The sequence below is a fragment of the Bolinopsis microptera genome, chromosome 12, assembly GCF_026151205.1.
Source record: "Bolinopsis microptera isolate Bmic1 chromosome 12, MBARI_Bmic_1.0, whole genome shotgun sequence".
Lineage (NCBI taxonomy): Eukaryota > Metazoa > Ctenophora > Tentaculata > Lobata > Bolinopsidae > Bolinopsis > Bolinopsis microptera.
Window position 1 is genome coordinate 1,088,905 of NC_087083.1, and position 15,082 is coordinate 1,103,986.

The 15,082-nt window shown below is 36.3% G+C and overlaps 2 protein-coding genes across 2 annotated transcripts in view; both read right to left on the bottom strand.

Moving 5' to 3' along the window:
- Nucleotides 1-12,490, bottom strand: part of LOC134824310 (general vesicular transport factor p115-like) — a 37,120-nt gene extending 24,630 nt beyond the window's left edge. The window contains exons 1-10 of the mRNA XM_063836136.1: nt 12,409-12,490; nt 9,201-9,287; nt 8,526-8,652; nt 8,127-8,283; nt 7,758-7,854; nt 7,564-7,611; nt 7,141-7,298; nt 6,814-6,937; nt 6,343-6,532; nt 5,343-5,516 (exon numbers count right to left, since the gene is read on the bottom strand). Of these exons, the coding sequence (XP_063692206.1) occupies nt 5,343-5,516; nt 6,343-6,532; nt 6,814-6,937; nt 7,141-7,298; nt 7,564-7,611; nt 7,758-7,854; nt 8,127-8,283; nt 8,526-8,652; nt 9,201-9,287; nt 12,409-12,477 (1,231 nt within the window). The 5' untranslated portion in view covers nt 12,478-12,490. The remainder of the gene's footprint in view (nt 1-5,342; nt 5,517-6,342; nt 6,533-6,813; nt 6,938-7,140; nt 7,299-7,563; nt 7,612-7,757; nt 7,855-8,126; nt 8,284-8,525; nt 8,653-9,200; nt 9,288-12,408) is intronic.
- Nucleotides 12,491-12,862: 372 nt separating this feature from the next.
- Nucleotides 12,863-14,349, bottom strand: LOC134824030 (exodeoxyribonuclease-like). The gene has a single exon (XM_063835680.1). The coding sequence runs from the start codon at nt 14,342-14,344 to the stop codon at nt 13,079-13,081; it is 1,266 nt and encodes a 421-aa protein (XP_063691750.1). The 5' UTR covers nt 14,345-14,349; the 3' UTR covers nt 12,863-13,078.
- Nucleotides 14,350-15,082: the final 733 nt, after the last annotated feature.

The window sequence follows — 15,082 nt, forward strand, 5'->3', positions numbered from 1 at the left end:
ATATCTGACAAGATTAGAGAGTAAATCTGAGTTCTGAGCGGGGAAATATCAGAGATATCTTAAAGAAGATTAGAGAGTAAATCTGAGTTCAGCGCTTGGGAAATCTCAGATATCTTTAGGAAGATTAGAGAGTAAATCTGAGTTCAGCGCTTGGGAAATCTCAGATATCTTTAAGAAGATTAGAGAGTAAATCTGAGTTCAGCGCTTGGGAAATCTCAGATATCTTTAGGAAGATTAGAGAGTAAATCTGAGTTCAGCGCTTGGGAAATCTCAGATATCTGACAAGATTAGAGAGTAAATCTGAGTTCAGCGCTTGGGAAATCTCAGATATCTGACAAGATTAGAGAGTAAATCTGAGTTCAGCACTTGGGAAATCTCAGATATCTGACAAGATTAGAGAGTAAATCTGAGTGCAGCGCTTGGGAAATCTCAGATATCTGACAAGATTAGAGAGTAAATCTGAGTTCAGCACTTGGGAAATCTCAGATATCTTTAAGAAGATTAGAGAGTAAATCTGAGTTCAGCGCTTGGGAAATCTCAGATATCTTTAAGAAGATTAGAGAGTAAATCTGAGTTCAGCACTTGGGAAATCTCAGAGATTTGAGAAACTCATGAGCCCTGTCGCCAGCTGCTAATTTTACAGAAGCGATTAAATCATGTGAAGATTTGGTATCTACATGTCAAACTTGTCTAACCGACTCTTCCCATTAGTATTTATCCTCGGTATTTCAACTACTCCCCAGCTGAGAGCTAACCACACACGTTATTAACGTCTTGTTAACGTCACGTTAACAAGACGTGTGTTGTTACGTCAACCCAGCACTTATAAATAATTGCAATGAGTACTTACCTCGCTGACTGATCTGGATTTTTTGTACATTTATTATTTACCCTGTAAATTGTCGTGTGTGGTTTCTTGGTACATCAGGGTGGGCCATAATTCACGTAACACCCTGATGTGTGTATTATGTGCGGTAACTTCTGACGAGTAGGGATACCGTAAAGTAGCCACGTCTCAGTGGTACGATAATTTTGGTCAACTGTATTTCCCAATGTTATGTTTTCTAACAAAGACATAAATTCCACGTTGCCCGATAAACAATGCACGTTTTTAAGCGCGTATTGTGCATTATTAATGCGGGCACAATGCAACCAATTTATTTGAAAGTAGAGCAGAAGGCATCCGCCTCTCCTGTGTCAAATACAATATTAACACACCCTGATGCCCATGTCAATGAAGTTGTTGTTCTGTGACATGATAAACGTACGCTTGACTCCTTGATTCCCTTCAATAAGGCAGCTTTATAAATTGAACTTACGCTTGACTGCTTGATTCCCTTCAATAAGGCAACTTTATAAGGTAAACGTATGCTTGACTGCTTGATTCCCTTCAATAAAGCAACTTTATAAGGTAAACGTACGCTTGACTGCTTGATTCCCTTCAATAAGACAGCTTTATAAGGTAAACGTACGCTTGACTGCTTGATTCCCTTCAATAAGACAGCTTTATAAGGTAAACGTATGCTTGACTGCTTGATTCCCTTCAATAAAGCAACTTTATAAGGTAAACGTACGCTTGACTGCTTGATTCCCTTCAATAAGACAGCTTTATAAGGTAAACGTATGCTTGACTGCTTGATTCCCTTCAATAAAGCAACTTTATAAGGTAAACGTACGCTTGACTGCTTGATTCCCTTCAATAAGGCAACTTTATAAGGTAAACGTACGCTTGACTGCTTGAGTCCCAACACAATTACAGTATTTTGACCGGATGCTGGTTATCTCACCATTCTATAAACGATCCTCTCTGAGTTGTTACATACATCATTCGGAGGTATCATTTACTAAATTCCTCCTTAGGTTAGCGTGTTAAGTTAACACTTTAATCTGCGAAAAAGTTTGGAAGTTAGTAAAATTAGTGTTAGAAAAGTTAGCGTCATTAGAAGCGTACGAGTCAAAAGCAGCTTGGTGACACGATAATTACCAATGTTATCTGGTTTTAACAGTCAACTAAGAACAGTCAACTAAGAACACATTGCTTATTATCTCAGAGCTTCATGGGCCTTGTGCTGTGAGCCGCTTTTGAGGTAGCCCAATACTCTTAAAGTTGCTGACAGGAATTTTCAATGATGATACTGTTTCTGTGTAATATCCGGATCGTTATTTATTATACACATTGTTGTAATGTTTCTGAGGAAATGTTGCTATATTGTTACGTTGAACAATTCCTTATCGATCCTGATAAGAGCATTTTCCTTGTCGCAATAAAAGGGAACACTACAAATTTTGCCCCAGAAACGATGATGTTTTAGTTTATTTCTGCTATGCAGGTATTTGCAGAGGTGATTTTTAGCTATCACTATTTCTAACGGAATCTCACATCTCCAATACATCATTGTCGCGTAAACAAGTAGACTGAAGATTGACTGCTTTAGTCTGACCGAATAGTTTACCAAATACCACGCTCCCCAGGCAATCTTTAGTATTTGTGACGTTTGTAGTTTGTGAAATTTGAAAGAAGTACGTGTTATGTTATCAATTATTTTCTGAATTTGCAATAAAGTTGATGACAGGGTCTTGATACTGGGTTCTTGTCATGTTGGAGCGTACTTTTTATATCGTATATATTCCTTACATTCCATAAGGGTTCTACATTTTTTCCTTAGTACTAATTTTGTATTGATACTGATGATTTGTAGTACCACATCTCCGATGTTAATGTAGCGTTCTGATTTCTGATCAGTGTCTAACTCGTTTGTTGACTGTGTGTTGGGGAATTTGTCTAAAATGTTGAGCCAGTCATAATCATTTCATTAAAAGCCGATATTTTCAGGATTTTCAAGAATTCAAAAATTTTTTGCCAGCTTAGTTTACATCAGTTGTTAAAAATAAGTGGAATCATTATAATTCTTCTAATTTAGTTCCCAAATTTTCCGTCGACCAAAGATTTTGTATATACCAAAATTTTTCAATTTCAATTTCAATTAATCAGTTTATATCTGTAGTTGAATAATCTTAATATGTCGAATTCTTTTAGAAGTTATATGTTTCAACTATTTATGTGTTACATTCATGTCGTTTCAAACAAGTTGTGATACTTTTTTTGAATTAACGAGAGTGAGTTCACTTTCAAATTCAGAACTTTTATAGAGTGGTCAGTGGTCGAACAAATAATATGACTAAAAATATCAAATATACATTGTGTGCGTCAGTAAAATACATCCGTAATATGCCTCAAATTAATCAGTTTAATTGCCGTCAACGCTATAATCTATATTTATATATTTAAGTAAGATAAGTCACTATTGTCTTCTTCTTTGTTTTAAGCATAATACTTTTATGATTTTGATAATCTAAGACTGATAAAATATCATAAATTAGAGAGCAATATCATCGTGTCTCTAAAAATAAATACCCAAATTTGTCGTCGCCCGAAAAGTCAAACTTTCTCACGCAAACTTTTGGTAGTCAAATTTATTGAGTTTAAAGTTTTGGCACACAAATTCTTGGGAATTAAGGTATGCGGAATGTAGCAAGACTTTCGACTTCAAAACATTGCTTGAGTAATATACGAACCTTAATGTTTTAACACAACTAAGCAACAAATAATCGGAGGCACTCGTAATGTGAACTGAAACAAATATTTCTGCGCCTCATTTTGTTCAAAAATTAAAGCTCTGTTTGTCCCTCTGTGCTAAAATAAAAAACATTTACAAACTTTAACTTATTTCCCTAGCATGACAAGATTCCTCGCTACCTTACACCAACATAATGCAACCACCCACCTCCGCCCCTCCTCCACCCACCCTCTCCCCCTCCTCCACCACCCCCTGGGTCACAGAACAGATCATCTTCAACAAACTCGCTGATAACATCCTTGGGCTTATCTCTATCACAGTTTTCGTTGTAGGAACACTCGGTAACACCATCAGTTTCCTCTACTTCCGCTCCAAAAAGAGGGACATGTCAAGTGTAACGTACATGCTGATCACAGCAACGGACACTATCATCAGCATGACAGTGTGTCCTGTTGGGGTTTCCTTCCTATCAGGACGGCAACCAGGCCTGTTTTTTGAGAATGACGTTATCTGCACTATCTGGTGGCACATCTGGGAGACAGCGCTACGTTTGAGCATCTTTCTTGTAGCGTGTATGAGCGTGACCCGCACCATGGCGCTGCTAAAACCGTTCTACTCTCAAAAAACACGGTACATGATCCTAGCTGTGGTGATCAGTTTGATTCTAAACATTGTTCAAATGACAGGGTTTCAGATTGTCAAGATAGAACTGATTGAGTTTGACCCTCCGTCCGCACGTCCCGTCCTCTTCGTGAACAATGTCACTACTCACGTGACCTTTCAGTTTCTCATGATCATGAGGGGGGTGAACTACGTGTTTCCTTTCATTACCATACTGATCAGCTGCAGTGTAGCAGCTGTCATACTCTGACAAAAAGAAAAGAGGACGGAGCACAAGCTGGAAAACATCAGTCTAAAAAGAGAGCTACAATAACGATCATGTTGTTTGCTCTGGTGTATTTCGTGTGTAATATTCATTTGGTTTGGATTTTGTTTTTGTTTGCTTGCGCTCCCTCGACGGCTCACAAGATCTGGCCGTGGTTTTTTGTTCAGACTCACGGTTACCTAAACACGACTATAGACACACTCCTACTAGCTGCCAACTCGGCTGCAAATCCTGTGCTGTATTTTTGGAGAATGTCTAGATTGAGAGATTTTGCTTTGTGTAGGAAACGGAGGGGTTCAACGAGACGAAAAACGGTCAGGTATCCGTGTGGAAGGTACAATTTTGGGTGTAGGTGGCAGATGAGGAGGTCTTCTCGCTCAACCAGCATTTCTAGTAGTATTAACAGTAAAAAGAAGGTTTCTGGTAGTATCAACAGCAAAAAGAAGGGTTCAACCTCTTGATCATGCACCGTTGTTTTACATTGATTATTATTATTCAGTGATTTATTATATTTTCATTTTGAATTTGTATAAAACTTGTAAAAAAGGCGCCATCATCATTCTAACCATTTTTCATCGACTTTCTGTGATATTAACTTATAATAAGGTGAAAATGAATGAAAAATTATCGAAATCTTTGCCTTTTTGCGGTTAACCATCTTCTATTTTTAACACTGAGGGCGAGACTAGTGATAAAGGTTCTTATTTGAACTATGTAAGCGATTTATTAAAGGATCTGCAATCATAAAGAACACGAATTTTATAGTCTAATATAACCTGCCAAATTTTCAATAACAATCTTGAAACCCGTATCTCATAATCTTGAAGTGACACTCTGATAAAATCAAAACTGCAATAATCTGATAAATCAACAATTACCTTCTTGGTTGGGTAGAAGTGTGGACACGATTCTAGCTTGTCCCTTCTGATTTTTAAACAGAAAGCACTGTACACAGTACAGGGCAGCTAGTCGAGCTTTGAATGGTTGTTTGTCGTTAACCATGAACATAAGGATCAGGAGAATTGCTGGCCGCTCTGACATTTCCAGCTCATCTGAAAGAAATGGTATTAATAAAATATTATCAATACTAAATATATAATAATGAAATATAAATATTTTTGTTATGTAATGGGGAATATAACGTCAGAGTATGAATCCTATGACTGTATGATAAAATTTACACCTCCAATTTTATTGAAAACAAAAAATCATGATTACACTTCTCACCTGATCCTGGCAACCAAACCAAAACAATCATAAAAAACCAGGCACGTAGCCAGGGGGGGGGCTAGGGGGGCGGCAGCCCCCCCCCCCCGGAAAAAATCGAACCCCAGAAAAAAGATAAGCCCCCTAGTCCCCATGGTCGCCTGGTAACTGGGCTGTGTTTATGACTGCAGTCAGTCAAAGATTTGAACTGTGGATTAGTAAATATATGTCATTAAATCCAAGCAAACATTCTAAAAGACTTCTATAATTATAGTCAATAGTGTCCCCTAGACCGTAGGAAATGTAAAAATTTTAAGACGATGAGGCCTGAGTAAGTCGTAAATTCTGATTGGAGAATGCAGATTGCTGTTGTGAAGTTACCAAATTTACGTGAGTACTTGATTCTTTTCAATCCCAGTTTATTGCTGTCCTACAAATTTCTTTAATGCCAAATGTCGTCTAAAACACCCTGTTTCGCAAAAAATTTCCGGGGGGCTGCGCCCCCCTAGCCCCCGCCAAGGGGCTCCGCCCCTGGACCCCGCTGGGGGCTGCGCCCCCAGACCCCTGCCACAGCTTGCTCGCTTCGCTCGCCGACAGCCCCCCTCAAAGAAAAATCCTGGCTACGTCCCTGTAAAAAACAACGATTAAACAACCTAAATCAAACAAACTAACCCATGAACTGCTGGATAATCTCATTTCCCCGTATAACATCCCCCACAGTTACCAACAACTTAGCAAATATATCAGGAGGTAGTCCTGGGTAAAGGAGTAGGTCCATTAGCTTCATGTAGATGCCACGTGTGTACATTACTTTCTGACAGCTGGTCACAGATTGGGGGTGGTTTGTTGGACCTATTAGAATCTGGGGGAGTTTGGGAGGTGTTGTTAAAAGAGTGGAGCGGTGCACGTTTTGTTGGAAATGTGGTTGTTTTAATTTACAGTGCAATGTTTGCAAGTGAAAAGTTTGAGATTTGTTGAAAAAGCTGTTGCAGCTTGGTTGTGTTTAAATTACTACCACAGCTAGTATAAGTACGAAACTGAAATAATATAAATTCAACATCACTGCATCAACATTAATCAATAAAATTTAACCTAACGTCTTTTAATAAATCAATTAAAATGAACATATTTCCAGAAACAAACCTGAAGGAGGTCCAGCATGAGAAGAATGTTTGTTTGCTTCTGAACATTCCACACGGGGGGCACCTCCTCGTCCTCCTCATCTATTGGAGGCATTCCAAAGAAGGGTGTTATCCTCTGGATGTTACTGAGGGGTGTTGGTTGTTAACTAGGAGACACGTTCGTGTGAGAATTACTCAGAAAATCTATTGAAAAGTAAGAAATATACGCCAGATTTTGTCAGGTCTATTTATCAGTACATTCCTTGAAGTGTGCACACATGTATGTTATATAAACAAGCACTACAATTCCCACTCGTTTGTTGTCCAATCCGACGTAAACAGAACGTACCTTGTTTCCCGGAAATAGTTCTGGTTACTCAGATTATTCCGTAACAAATTCAGCAGCAAATGCAGACAATCCTCGACGATAATTCCACCGTCACTGTTTCCCTCGTTGCTAACGATGTTTAATAGTCGCTCAAACGCGTTCTCGAATGCCACTATTTTCTGAAATAGACATGTCAGCGAAAATGAGACGTGGAAATGTGAATTATTCACGATCAACAACGCGAACGGTCGTGAAAATTGCGCTTACAGTTTATTACTACCATCATTTTGCGTTACCGCGCGCGACGCAAACCAAAGGCTATGCATGAATTTTGCAAGAGTTCGCGCCTTTGGTCGCAATGTAGCAGATACAAAATAATGAAAAATCACCATGATTTCTGGCCCATCAATATGAATAAGTGGGTTTATATTCTGTAAGTGGTACCTGAATCGCGGGGTTGTTCTTCGTCAGTTTTATCATCAGCAACAAACCCTGAAAATGATGATCATCATCAGAAAACATAAAAACAGAAACAATAAAATATCCAGAGTAAAATACCGATCCATCATTGCATTCCTCAATCTCCTCAGATATATAGCACCGTAATTACCACTAATTACCACAAAGTACCCACTCACGTCATTCCGTATAATTTCACGGCTGTCAGACAACAAATCCATTAGTTTCGATATCCCCATCGGCGATACCAAGACACGTTCCTGCAACGCTTTCCCCCTGTAATAAAATCAAATCAAATAATAATGAAACAAACATCATCATACTTACTTATATGTCATCATTATACGTCATCATAAATTTCTACAAAGTTTAGTTTAAGTGTAGTTGGTCAAACTCACTCGCCATCCAGGTGGTCAGATATTTGATGACCCTTCCGGCTCCACGGATGAACTCAACGAAGTAACAAAGTAAGTAAGTAAAAACTAAAAAATCTTAATAAAAGCCCAAGTTCCAAGACCCAGTAAAAAAAAGACTAAGTAAAAATGTACCTGTTCTTCAGGAGGGTGCTGAGTAATTTAACTGTAGGCCATCTCACATGAAACTCGTACTCCTCCAAGAGAGAGAGGAGGAGGGCGACGTTATCTTCAGTTTTAATGAACATTTCAGTGAATTGTACTCCCAGGTCAGTTTCTGGCGGGTCTTCTCCTGGTGATATGAGATGTGTAACATGTAATTAAACTATACAGAGGGGTATATTTGAGTGTCATTAGGTAAGTGATCATTAAAATCATGCAAGAAAACTTTAAAGTGTGCTATTTAAAGTTTTCACTTGCCAGTATAGTTGGAACTGAACTATTAAACGAAGTTAAAAGACGAAATTAACATAGAGAATATTGCTTTTAAAAATACCAATTTAACTGCAAAATAACACTAATAACGATAAGAACCTGCAGAAGCCATGACATTAAGCAGAGTCTCAATAACCATCTCCGTCACCTCAATATCACTGCTATCCTCTTTTATCACATTTATCAGTATCTCCATCGCGTGGGTTCCTACTTCCACTTGGAATGTCTGGTGGAATGTTTTGACGTTAGTGTTCTGTGAACATTGTTGTGTTGCCAGATAGAGTAAACGGCTTTTCAGATTAATGAATATAACGGTAACACGACATCTGTCCGACAGCGACTCTTGTCCGACCAATGTTACCAGAAAAAAACGACATCTATCCGACAGCGAATATAACGCTCTCTTCTCCACTTTTAAAAGGTATTTAATCTGCAGCCAGGTCGAACATTCTGGACAATACCATAGAAAATATATTTTACATTTACCAGACTTACAGTTGAATACACTAAAGAGCAATTAGAGATGGTCTAGAAGGCCGAAAACCAGCGAACTATAATTGGATCAAGATATGCTTAAATGAAATGAAATGAAATGAGGTTTTTACATCCTGCCCATATGATTAACCAATAACACAAGGAAGGTGGTTAACCATGTCAGAGCGGCTGACTGCGATTGATATGAGCAAATGTGTAAAAGTGAACAAAAGTATAATAATGAATATTGAATTCACGAATCAATTGAAATCAGTTAAGTAGTGTTAAATATTAACAAACCTTGGAGAGGGCACGAAGCGCACGAATAGCATCCCTTCTATCATCAAGTAATGTTGAGGTCTCTAACCGCTCTATAAGTCTCTCTATCTGTAATAAGAGTTAATCAGAAATTAATAAATAATTAATTAATTAATTAATAAATAACATAAATAAAATGTTACTTAAGTCTAAGACCTAATATATATGGACACGTTCATTGAAGTTTGAGGATATTGGTAAATTTCTAAAATAGCGTTTTCGACGATAGTGGCTTAATTTTAGCATCTATTAATCTAGCGTGTTCATAAGTTCTGAACATTAGCCACGTGACCCATACTCCCATATGCACTGCTCAGAAATAAAATGTATTGCTTTTAGGCACTATAATGTAAAAAATGTCACATTTTTGTGACATTGTTTACCATAACTGCCCAATTATCATTCCTTGGACTGAAATATAGTAGATTAGGTCAATCTAACAATTATGATACAACATTGGTTAAAGGGCACGGATCGAACGGCTTTAAGGCAATATTTCGTAAACTTTGTCACACTCAAAATACGAGACCTCTTTTCTACTGTGAGGTGTCCTCAAAACCCTTTCAGCTCATTATTCGATGGTTCTTCTGCCAATCATAGCCCTAAAAGATGTTGTTTTGAAAAGTTAGCTAATACATGCACTTGGTTATTGGGAAATGATGTAAATTCTGTCACATTATATGGAATTTGAAATTCTGGGTGAATTTCCGAAATCATTTATATCTGATTTTGGTTTGGAAGGCGGGAAAACTCTATATAAAGACGATACACGGATACAGTTGATTCAAGTATAGGGCAGTTGATGTAAACATCGTCACAAAATGATACGACATCGTCACAAAATGATACGACATCGTAAATAGGTTACATTTTGCGGGAAAACTCTATATTTAAAGAATAAAGGACGATACACGGATACAGTTGATTCAAGTATAGGGCAGTTGATGTAAACATCGTCACAAAATGATACGACATCGTAAATAAGTTAAATTTTGCGGGAAAACTCTATATAAGGACGATACACGGATACAGTTGATTCAAGTATAGGGCAGTTGATGTAAACATCGTCACAAAATGATAAGACATCATAAATAGGTTAAATTTGGAAACAATGATTATAGAATGAAATAGTCTGTGATTAACATATTACATACATTATAAAATGGCAGGGGTTTTTATATTTCCTGTATCTCTGTATTAATCATTTCGGACTGTAATTAGGACTGCTCACGTGAAAGAAATTATATCTAAATTTTACAATGACGTACTCGTATGTGACGAAATTTACATTTCTTGACCCTATTTTGAAGAACCATACCTCGGTTAGAATTCAATGTTCTTCCAGGAATTATTGGTTGGTTATTGTTTAGCAAAATAAAACTCAAGTTTAACAATGCTGAGTTTAATTTTACTAAGTTACTGAAATGTGACGAAATTTACTTTTCCTGCCCGAACAGTATAATTTCAATGTGATGAAAAATTGGCATGGGTTTCTATATTTCCTGTATAAATCCATTCTAACTATAATAAGGAATATTGATATGAAAGAAAATCTATCTAAATTTTAAAATGACGTATGTGACAAAATTTACATTTCTTGCCCCTATTTTGAAGAACCATACCTCGGTTAAAATTCAATTTTCTTCCAGGAATTATTGGTTGGTTATTGTTCAGCAAATTAGAACTCAAGTTTAACAATGCTGAGTATAATTTTACTAAGTTATTGAAATGTGACGAAATTCACTTTTCCTGCCCCAACAGTATAGTTTCAATGTGATGGAAAATTGGCATGGGTTTCTACATTTCTTGTATAAATCCATTCCGACTATAATAAGGACTATTGGTAGGAAATAAAATCTATCTAAATTTTAAAATTACGTATGTGACGAAATTTACATTTCTTGCCCCTATTTTAAAGAACCATACCTCAGTTAAAATTCAATTTTCTTCCAGGAATTATTGGTTGGTTATTTTTCAGCAAATCAGAACCCAAGTTTAACAATGCTGAGTTTGATATCACTAATTTACCGAAATGTGACGAAATTTACTTTTCCTGCCCGAACAGTATAATTTCAATGTGATGAAAAATGGGCATGGGTTTCTATATTTCCTGTATAAATCCATTCTAGCTATAATAAGGGCAGTTGATATGAAAGAAAATCTATCTAACTAATGCTATGGCTGATGTGACGAAATTTACATTTCTTGCCCCTATTTTGAAGAATCATACCTCAATTAGTATATAATGTTACTTTATCACCATCACTATGTCGATAAATTAGTTATTTTGCCAACACGGAGCAAATAAAGTTATAATATTTTTTTTGTGACGAAATTTACAAATTTTTACCCTGTTCAGGTGTTGAAATTTTGCCAATGTTAACATATCACTGCCATATAATAATTTATATGACCGGCGTATGGTTGAAATATTGTTAATTGATCCATAGTACGTAATATAGGGTGTTTAAGTTGGTATACTAATATTTACTCAATTTCACACATGTTGAGATATCATACAAATTTATGTGACTAAATTTACCTATTTCTGCCTTCTGTATTTGTATTTGCATATAACAATGAAATATGTGAACAATTCCAAACACATTCAGTTCACAAAATAATGCTAGACTATTCGGCATTTCTTGTCAGGATGTCATAAACATCCCTCATACAAATTTCTTAAATGTGTGACGGAGTTTACATGGTGCTACCATTTAACGAAAAAAGTCGCTAAATATGTAGATAATAGTCATATGCAACTATCCTATAAATTTTAAATTCGAAAATTTGGTCAAACACGGCAACAAGGGGTCCATATAAACTCTGTCACGTTTTTATAGTGTGACTCACTGCCGGCCGCATTTAAGCGATATCATATCGTCTGATAAAGATATCGTTATGCGACAAAGTTTATCTAGAGGATGAAACGATTATCCTAACCATTCAGGGTTTATATAGTTTTATAGTGTGACACATTTTACATCATCGTGCCATTTAGTAGGGTCACTAATATTTACCAATATCCTCAAACATCAATGAACGTGTCCATATATAAGTGTCATGATACTTTCACAAATTAGAGATTTCAGAAGAAAAAACATTCAGAATTAAATATCACAAACGTAAGTTAGAAAGTAAGTTAGAAAGATATTTAAAGTAAGTTAGAAAAATATTTAAAAATACTTACTGTTTCAAATCCGCCCTGTTTATTTTCCTCCTCAGTCGGGGTCGAGAGAAAGCCCCGGAGGAAGGACATAGCCCTAATTAAGTTGTTAATTAGTTAATTTATTAAGTTATTAATTAATTTAATAAGTTATCAATTAGTTAATTAATGTGGTATTTGATTAGTTAATTGAATTTAAAGTTAAATAGTTTATGAATAATAAATAATAAATAAATAATAACATTTTATAGAATTAGTTATGACGGAACACGTCTTGATTTAGTCTTATCTTGGCAATAATTCATCCTTGCACAATTATAGCAGAATTGTTCAAGACTGCCGTGAATGTGGAAAATTTGGGTAAAATTCCATCCTTTTATTTTTCATTCTTCAAGTGCAAAGCAGTGAAACAACATACATACCATATAATAGTATAAAATAAAAATTAAATTATAAAATTGAATTACGATTAAAAAGTATATTATTTGAAATAAGTTACATTATATTGTTGATAAAAACAATGCTGTTAAAAACAATAAATTAATTTGATACTATTGTTAAATAGAATAACATACCAGGGTCCAGGGCATACAATAAGCAAAAATATATCTGCCTATTTGTTAACCAATAACTAAACTACAAACATAACATTTCATAGTTTTGATGAAATGCGAAGAACAACAACTTCACTACCTTAAGCTTCAACACCGTTAGTATTCTGAATACCACCATTTCCAACAACTTCCATGTCTTTGTCGTTACCATCAACACCCTCCACTTTGGGTTCCAAATTTTCAACATTTTCAATATCCTCACTCAACTTGACATGTTCTTCCTCTGCTCCATTCTTCTCGTCTTTATCTTGATTAGACCCGTCCTCCAACTTAGCAACTCCTTTAGTAGTATCATTTTTAACCTCACTAGTAACCTCATCTTTAACCTCACTAGTAACCTCACCTTTAACCTCACTAGTAACCTCACTAGTAACCTCATCCTTCACCTCACTCTTCACCTCATCTTTAACCTCACGCCCTAGATCAGCACATAACAACATGATAGGACAATGATCACTACCCAGCACTAACTCCCTTATCTCACTTGCTGCTATTCTACCCATAAACCTTGTTGAAACCAAGAAATAATCTATTCTCCAACCCACATTTCTCTTCCGCGAGTTGGACATATAGGTCCAGAAGGAGTAGGCCCCAATTTTATCAGGGTAGAAATGTCGGAATGTGTCGATAAACCCACCGTCAAGCAGCGTGGTGAAGTCACCCCGTTCCTCTGGGGTGAAACCAGAGTTTTTAGTGTTCGTTTTGGGGTTAGCCAGATCAATTTCAGTGTGTGCTACGTTGAGATCACCAGCAACAACAACTGGCTTTTTAGCATCCAAATCCTGGCAATAAGCCAAGAAGTCCACATTCCATTTCCTCCTGTAAGGTAGTCTGACTGTTTTCTGCCCGGAGTTAGGCACGTACACATTCACAAGGTAAAAGTTCGCGTACTCCGCTGTAATGACTCGACCCTCATTATCATGTTCAGGAATGTCAATACCGTATGTAACGGAAACTGGTTTCACTTTAGAAAGGACAGCAGTGCTGGAGTACCCTTTCTTAGCCGCTGAGTTATAAAACCTGTGGTATCCCTGGAATTTAGCAGCTTCCGGGAAATCAGCCTCGAAACATTTAGTTTCCTGAAAACACACAATATCAGCATCCTCAAACTTCAGGTAGTCTAGCTTATTGCTTTTAACCACCGCTCTAATACCATTAACATTCCACGATACAATCTTCAAATTCCAGGGTAGACCCTCTTTAGTGGTGCAAACTGGTTTAAAGTCTATTTTACCCTCCAGTTCAGATGGCAGTGTCATGTGATCTAAGGATCCAGGTGCTGAGAGTTTTAGTTTCTTGGATGCACTGGTTGTGCTGTTGGCGCTGTTGCTGCGTTTTGGTGCCATGATGAAGTGCTGGTGGAGTATGAGGGTCAGTCTAGGTAATCGTTGGTTAAAGTGCAGCATTAGTTAATAAACTGGACATACCACTAATTAAGTTATTAATTAATTAATTGATATAGCAATTGATTAGTTAATTGAACTTAAAGGTAATTTGCTGTGACGGAACACATCTTGATTTAGTTCTATCTAATATTAGTTAATAAACTGCAATGGGCTCAGATAGGTTATCTGATATAATCAGGTTTTATTGTGGTGGGTGTTTTAAATGTTAAATAAAGCTGATGTTCAATTTTCAGTGATTAACCGTTGGATTAAAATGATAATTCAACAATCGAATTTTAATTCACGGTAATAAAAGACAGCATTCTAAAAACAAATAAATAGCATACGTCATTACATTTAAATAAAATAGCATCCAAACTATCATTATAGCATTCAAACTGTATAATATGAAACCTCAATAAGGATAAGCACGCACATTCTTACATGTACAAACATGTGATAACACGTAAAAACATAATATGGTAATAAAATATTAGATATAAAATATAATATTATCTTAGTGTAACACCTTAACATTTCTTTTCAATTACAAAAAACTCCGTAGCATAAATAATTCACCGATATTCAATGATAAAATAGAAATCGTATAACAGTTATTTCTTTAGTATGAACAATTAATATTGAAATGTTAACCAACAAAAAACCATATTTTAAGAAAGCCAGGTTGTCCAAATCTTG

Excerpts from the sequence above, each read along its gene's own strand:
- LOC134824030 (XM_063835680.1), bottom strand. The coding sequence starts at position 14,344 with ATGGCACCAAAACGCAGCAACAGCGCCAACAGCACAACCAGTGCATCC.